Source organism: Lampetra planeri, chromosome 3 (assembly GCF_965212315.1).
Source record: "Lampetra planeri chromosome 3, kcLamPlan1.2.h2, whole genome shotgun sequence".
NCBI classification, from domain to species: domain Eukaryota; kingdom Metazoa; phylum Chordata; class Hyperoartia; order Petromyzontiformes; family Petromyzontidae; genus Lampetra; species Lampetra planeri.
The window spans coordinates 9,240,188-9,247,813 of record NC_136109.1 but is presented as its reverse complement, the minus strand read 5'-3'; the positions used below and the strand labels follow the sequence as shown (position 1 = coordinate 9,247,813).

General features: G+C 48.5%; 1 protein-coding gene across 1 annotated transcript; it reads left to right on the top strand.

Annotated features, from left to right (window-relative positions):
• The first annotated feature begins 49 nt into the window (after positions 1 to 49).
• Positions 50 to 3,820, top strand: ECPAS (Ecm29 proteasome adaptor and scaffold). The gene is made up of 3 exons (XM_078592814.1): positions 50 to 320; positions 758 to 829; positions 3,611 to 3,820. The coding sequence occupies exons 1-3, from the start codon at positions 293 to 295 to the stop codon at positions 3,745 to 3,747; spliced, it is 237 nt and encodes a 78-aa protein (XP_078448940.1). The 5' UTR covers positions 50 to 292; the 3' UTR covers positions 3,748 to 3,820.
• The last annotated feature ends 3,806 nt before the right edge of the window (positions 3,821 to 7,626 follow it).

Genomic DNA, 7,626 nt, shown 5'->3' with positions numbered 1-7,626 from the left:
ATTAGGTATATAGCCCTGTGAGCCATTCGGCTCTTGAATCGGGTGCAACGGCAACAAACAAAAAACAAAAAAACACGATCAAGAAAACATCTTCAAGTGACGGTGTGACTGAGTGAGGAAGAGCTTTACACAGCTCATTGGATTCCCTCCACTTGAAAAAAAAAATATTGCGACTCTGAAACAAAAACAAATTCTACTGTTTCTGATCTCCGTGTGGTGCCGCGCGTGCAGGCTGTCCCTGCTGAGTTCGGAGCACAAGGACGCCCAGGCGCTGACCGAGATCCTTCAGCAAATGCTGCCTGCCCTCACCGTACCCTTAGGTGTGCGACGCCTTGCACACGTCACGAGCTCGTGGCTTTGACATTACTCCCTGCTCTTCCTCCCTCCTCCTTCCTCGAAGACACCAGGTGGTGTAACCATCACCAACCGCGTCAGGACATCATCGACTGCAGGCGGACACTGCCATCTGTTGGCTCTCTGGAATCTTTTTATTTTGTGCGACACTAACAAGGACTTCCATTCAACCTTTTTCTTCAACGGGGCCATTGTTGCAGTACAGTTACTAAAGAACAGTCACTACGCTTGGACACTAACTAACAACAAATGCTTTTTACGCGCACACACACACACACACGTGGTCACAACACTACAGTAAACAGTCTACGCTCGCACGTATGTTGACTATATACGAGTGAGGCACGCATGGGAGGACACTGAAACGCGGACGGGTGTCGTCGCGTTGTTTCTTTGTTCGCAGAGAACAAGAGCTACTCCTCCGTCAGGAGCGAAGCTCTCGACGTTTTGGAAATCGTCGTGGCCAAACTGAAAGGTGAGGAAAACCCCCTTTTAATTTTTTTTTTTTTTTTTTTTTTTTTTCCCCCGAGCGAGGGAGCCCAACCAAACCTGTTGGCGGGTTATGCCCGCCGCTGGCGATGCCGGCACCTCCCTCGCCCGTCGCTTTCCTCCTTCCGCCAGACGGCGCCAGGGACGCAACGGGGGGGGGAGGGAGGAGGGGGGGCTATGCAAGATACGACTATGGGCCCCCCTCCCCCTCCTCCTCCTCCTCTGCTTTCTTTCTCCCGACTCACCTTTTACCGAAATAGCTACGCATTTCGATTTGAAGCTTTTCGTGACTGCAGGGATTCATCTTCTTGGTTCTTGACTTTACCGAAAGAACCAAGAAGATAGCTACGCATGTGTTTTTTAACCCGTCCGCAATCGTATGTTAGGCTATATAACTATATGATGTGAAAAAAAAATATGTGAATATAGAAATATATTGAATCAGATTTAGGTATATTAATATTGTTATATACCAGGGTTGCTTTAAACAAATGCTAACACTTATATGGGACTACCGTTTTTAATGAAAAGAACGATTAATAATAAACTGTAACATGATAACAAACGTAAATGTCAATAGATTCGAAAAGTCCAAAGAGTTTTCGGCTGTGGGTCTTTCGGTGAAGTCACTTGGATTGGGTTCTCAAAGAAAATAACAAAAAACTCGGACGTTTCGATCGCAACACAAGCGGTCGTTTTTTTTTTGTTATTTTCTTTTGAACCTATCTAGGTGACTTTACCCGAAACACCCCAAAGGGATACGAATTCCTGCAGTCACGAAAGCTTTCACGTCAAATTAGTTGCTAGGTCGGCGGCACAACGGAGGTCTCCCCACGCCATCGTCAACGCGTTGCCCGTAAATTCTCAGAAGCGTTAAGAACATTGTTATCGAAGCACACCGTATTACATAAATAATATTGACATATTTGATATGTTAGTTTTATATTCTTGGTTCTTTCGGTAAAGTCACGTGGAAGGGAAATAATAAAATAGAAACCATATAAAACAATTTAAAAAATGTTAGTTTTCCTTGCAAACGTGTATTGGGTTTCAGAGTAAGACAATCTCACCACAGTCACAGTATTCATACAAAAAATATATATATTCAAGGTACAGGGCTCGCAATGAAGTTATCCGCGCGGCCTTGCTTTCATGACGGTCCCCCATCGATCTGGGATTTCCTCAAAGGAGGGGGGAGGGGGGGGGGTGTGGATTGCGCAACTTCCTGCTGCTCCATTTTACACGTTAGCCAGATGCGCTAATCGGGCTTGGCACACGGTGTACCGCAGGTACATTGTTAATGATTATTTTTAAAATCTTGAATTTTTTTTTTTTTACACCATTGGAACCTCATTTGCAGAAGAAAAAATATGATAATTGTTTTTTTTACCCCTTTTATCTGGCGACAAAACTGACACCTTTTTTTTTACGAGGAGTCATGTTTGCATAGACCACAATACCTGCAGTCCATAAATGCAAACAAAAAACACAAACTGATAATGTATGCACTGTCCTTGAAGTTGATTGGTCCACACCCGAGACAGCTATCCTTAGAGCCTAGTCTCACATGGTGTTGGACCAGATGACGCCAAAAGGCGCACAACTCAAGACAATGCACCATCAGAGTATGAGAGCTCGGGTTAAGCATTTACACCATTGGAACCTCATTTGCCAGAAGAAAAAATATGATAATTGTTTTTTATTACCCTTTTATCTGGCAACAAAACTGACACCTTTTTTATTGTTTGCATTACGACTGCAGGTATTGTGGTCTATGCAAACATGACTCCTTGTAAAAAAGGAGTCAGTTTTGTTGCCAGATAAAAGGGTTAAAAAAACAATTATCAATGTTTTTTTACTTGAATAGCGCAACCAATAATAACTGGTATCCATTGTAATTTATATGACGACATTAACCCACCACCCCCTTCCTCTTTCCCTCTGGTCTTCTCCACAGCTCTGCGGCTGTCGCCTGATGAAGCTGCGTGTTGTTGTTGTTGTTGTCGATGTAAATGTCGTTCGGTTTTACTCTCGAACACACAAGCGGGTTTAGTGCCGAGCTCGTAATGTATTAGCAGGTTCTGTTCACGCGATGAACCCTTACCAGTTGGCTGCCCCGGGTGGTGGTGTTGATGGCGGGTTTAACTGCACATTTGTATTTTCTTCTTCTTGGTTCTTTCGGTAAAGTCACGTAGAAGGGAAATAATAAAATAATAAAAATTAAACATCATAAAATACAATTCTCACGACGTTTCGGCCACAACGCAAGCAGCCGTCTTCAGGTGGAGAACAGGTCTGTCGAGAAGGCAGAGTCTTCGAAACGTCGTGAGAATTATTTTATTATGTTTTATTTTTTTTATTTTATTATTTTCCTTCTACGTGACTTTACCGAAAGAACCAAGAAGATGAATCCCTGCAGTCACGAAAGCTTTAAATCGAAAAGTATTGTTTTTTGTTTGCATTTGACTGCAAGTATTGTGGTTAATGTAAGCATAATTCCTTGCAAAACGTGTCAGTTTTTGTTGCCAGAAAAAAGGGGAAAAACCCCTATCAGTATATTTTGGTACTGGCAAAGGAGGTCCCATGATGCAACCACTGCCGGTTATTTATCTTTTCCCGTTCTAATTCCAGCACCGCTGTTTCTCCTTTGAGGGTCCCTTCTCCTAACCACTGCACCACCACCGCCACTACACCACTACACCACCACTACACCACCACACCACCACCACTACACCACCACCCCCACCCCTGTGCCCCGCCCCCCCAGCAACCGGGCAAGGTGATGCGCTGAAGCCGCGTGAGCGCCAGGTGCTGACCGCCTCGCTGGTCACCATGGAGACGGACAAACTGCCGGCGCTCAAGGACAGGGCGGCCTCACTGCTGCTCGGGATGGAGGGGATTTGACGGGCGGCGTTGGCGATTCGATCGACTGGCGGGCGGGTGGGAAGAAGGAGGAAGGGGGGGGGGGGCGGTGGTGGTGGTGGTGGTGGGGAGTTGGGGGGGGGGTCACGAGACACAAGAAAGGGTGAGAACAGTCGAAGGGGGCGGGAGTTTTGGGGGGGGTGGAGGTCGATGCGGTGATGACGCAGTTGAGGAGGTAGGAGATACGCACACAGTGCCCTGTCCGGTGAGAGGGGGGGGCTCGGGCCTAGGGGGGGGGGGGGCGGTAGCGCAGCCTGTTGGTGGCCTGGCGATTAATTCGCAAATTATTAGACGTTCGGGCAGCCTTCGCCCGATTCACTGCTTGCGACGGAGGAGAGAGAGGCCCCCTTTGCCCGTGCCGTGTGCGGCCATTGGGGTCGTCTGGACCGTACCTCACCGTACTGGGGTCCGCGCGAGGGTGGCGGAGCGAGGGCGGTAGGGGGTGGGGGGGAGACACGCGACCAGTTTAGAGACCTTCGATTTAAAGCTTCTTTCGTGACTGCAGGGATTCATCTTGTTGGTTCTTTCGGTAAAGTCACGTAGTAGGGAAATAATAAAATGATACAAATAAAACACAATAAAATAATTCTCACGACGTTTCGGCCACAACGCAAGCGGCCGTCTTCAGTCACTGGTGAGTCACCGTTTGTCACTCATCTCCCAACGTCTTGTCTCTTCTCACAATTCAAGTTCCTAGAATCAACCCACCCGCGCCTGCAACATGGCTTCATCCCAGAGGTCACAATCGGGTACCCGATACCCGTACCCTACCCGGACCCTGGTGCGGCCGGGTACGGGTAGGGTAAGGAATCAAAACCTGTTTGCGACCTCTGTTGTGCGAGAGCGGTCGGGAGTGAAACGGGGCACGAGGTGGTAAAGTTGGGACTTGGGAACAAAATCGACTTTCGAACAGACCTTCTTGGAACCGAACTCGTTTGTAAGTAAGAGGGAGTCCCTGTACGGGTCGAGGGGCGGTCAGACAAGTGAATTTAATAACGGCGCGGAGAGAGTGACGACGTGAGATGCGGACGCAAATTAGAAACGGCGAATGAAGTCAAAGAGCGGACGGACGGCTCGGAGATGACGCGCTTGTGCAGCGGTGCCGGCGAAAAGAAAAAAAAAAAAAAAAAAAAGTTGAACTTCTTTCGCACCGTACGTGGCCAGCCGCGCTAATCGGGAGGTACGGGGGGGGCGGGGGTGTTGTATTTATGCCCCTTTTGCTGACATATACAATAGGGGGTCAGCTTGGCGAACTAAACACAACAGCAGCAGTTCAACTGGAGTAAGTCTTCGATCTCGACTCCAAAAGTTGCACGGCTCCACCGTGGCTTTCCTAATATCGGAAGGAGGAAGAGAGATGCGTTCCAGACGGCCGCAGAAGGGGGGGGGGGGGCGGCATCACGAAAGCGACGACGATGCGGCGGCGGGAGGGGGGGGGGCCGTTGTTGCTCGTTGGCCGAGCCGAAAGCGTCCGACGCAAGGATGGCTGGAAAGTCGTCGTCGTCGCGACGCGCCAGCTCTGGCAGCGATCGCTGTGCGGCAGAGGTCGCAACCGGGTACCCGATACCCGTACCCTACCCGATACCCGGCTACCCGTACCCGGGTACGGGTAGCCGGGTATCGGGTAAGGTACGGGTATCGGGTACCCGGTTGCGACCTCTGATTACCGTGGACCCGTTTCATCCTCGCCGGGACTCATCGGCATGGCATAAGTCACCAATGTTCACTTCTCTGCTATCAGGCACCACGGTCGCGAGATGTTGACTACCTCGCCTGGTACGCAGAAGGTCGTGGGGTTCGATGCAGACCCTGACGCCTGCTGCTGCTGTATATTTGGAGTTTGCGTGTCTCTCTCTCTCTCCCCGTGGTCGCGTGGATTTTTCTCCGCGCCCTCCGTTTTTTTCCCCTCCGCGCATTTAGAATCGCCGTCACGCGTTTTAGAATATTTTGTCGCCCCTAAATTTCCACGTCATAAGCCGCTTCGCTGACCCTATCGTCTGCGATAGCCACGTCGCTTCTGATAAAATAACAAACAAAAAAAAAGTCGATTTGGTCAAATCGAGGTAGACGCTTGTCTGCGGCTGCGAGTCGGTCACATTTGCTCAAATCTTTTGCCACGGTGACCAAGGGCAAGACGACCGCAATGGACTTCGGCAAACGCCGCCGACGGCTTTTTGATTCGATGCGCACGCGGGGCTCTGGACACGGTCAGCGTGTCTTGATTGGAGAAGCGCCGTTTGGCCATGTCGGGTAACTCAGCGGCCACCCGCGGTTTTGCGTCGCCTCCGTCGCAAGATACGTTTGTGTTCGATTCCCGACTTGGTGCGGAGCGCTTTTCCGCGGAGTTTGGAAGTTCTCTCCCACCGCCCCCCCACCCCACCTCTGTCTCTGCGTGGGTTTCCTCCCAAGATCCTATGGAGTGTTTCTCCCATGGCTAAAAGCACCGTACGGTGTCACTGGTGGTGTTGGCTGAACGTGCAAATACAGGGAAACCCTGCTGAGTGATTATCTTGGCGGCGCAGTTGAGCTTACTTGGATTTAACAAAAGTGTGTTGGCCGTCACGTGTGCCCTGGCCCCATGCGATGTTCACCACTAATGTCATGAGTTTGCCTGGCTCCCCTCCCCCCCCTCCAGCATTCGTTGGATAAATAACCACTCTTCAAATTGAAAGGGAATTGTGTTGAGCCCTTTATGTCGGGGCTGGCGAAGCGAGGGAATGGTGAGCGGTCACGGAGGCTCCGGTGATCTGAGAGCGTTGAACATCCGACGATGCGCTGACATTCACAGACGCTGATCATTGCTGTGCCCCCCCCCTAGTTCTTTGGGTTCAAAGGAAAACAACACAAAAGCAACCACGACGTTTCGATCGCCAACGCAAGCGAGCGATCGACATCCACCTTACGCCACTGTTGTTACCGAAAGACACGAAGAATGTGAATTCCCGCAGTCACGAAAGCTTTAAGAGTTTGCACTCGTAGTTTTTTCGGTAAAGTCACGTAGGTAAAATTTTTTTTAATTAAAATTAATAAAAATCAAATAATAAAAAATCACGACGTTTCGGAGGCAACACAAGTCTCCGTCATCGGGTGGACCGTCGCAGCCAGATTTGCTGCATCAAGTGAGGCAGGGATTCCAAGATGCAAGTTCTTAAATACAAGTTTAGGGGGGAGGAGCTTATCAGAATGTGGTAGCCAATGAATGGAACGTATCGGGAGGAGGGGGGCGGGGCTTTAAGAGTTTAAGTCAAGATTGCCGTGCCCGTCATTGGTTACGTTAAAAGAAACCACAGCTGCTGTAACTATATCAAACGAATGCGTCGTCGTTGTTGAGTTGCGCGTTTATTGGACACAGCGTTAAACTATTTAAGGAGTCATCTTCTTGGTTCTTTCGGTAAAGTCACATAGAAGGGAAGTAATAAAATAATAAAAATAAAACATCATTAAATACAATTCTCACGACGTTTCGGCCACAACGCAAGCAGCCGTCCTCGGGTGGAGAACAGGCCTGTCGGAAAGACAGCGTCTGTGGCCGAAACGTCGTGAGAATTATTTAATTATGTTTTATTTTTATTAATAAAATAATAAAGATAAAACATAATAAAATAAATGTTTTATTTTTATTCATAAAATAATGAAGCATAATAAAATGTTTTATTTTATAATGTTTTATCTGTATTACTTTATTATTTCCCTTCTACGTGACTTTACCGAAAGAACCAAGAAGATGAATCCCTGCAGTCACGAAAGAAGCTTTACATCGAAACTATTTAAGGAGGTTAACAAAAACAATTGTGACTCGTTTTCCTTCATGGCGACCGATTTTGCTGCGCGTTTGCCACCAGTAGCCTGGCGATAAAATGC

Excerpts from the sequence above, each read along its gene's own strand:
- ECPAS (XM_078592814.1), top strand. The coding sequence starts at position 293 with ATGCTGCCTGCCCTCACCGTACCCTTAG. Across the intron at positions 321-757 it reads TGCCCTCACCGTACCCTTAG|AGAACAAGAGCTACTCCTCC; the intron begins GTGTGCGACGCC and ends CTTTGTTCGCAG. Across the intron at positions 830-3,610 it reads CGTCGTGGCCAAACTGAAAG|CAACCGGGCAAGGTGATGCG; the intron begins GTGAGGAAAACC and ends CCGCCCCCCCAG.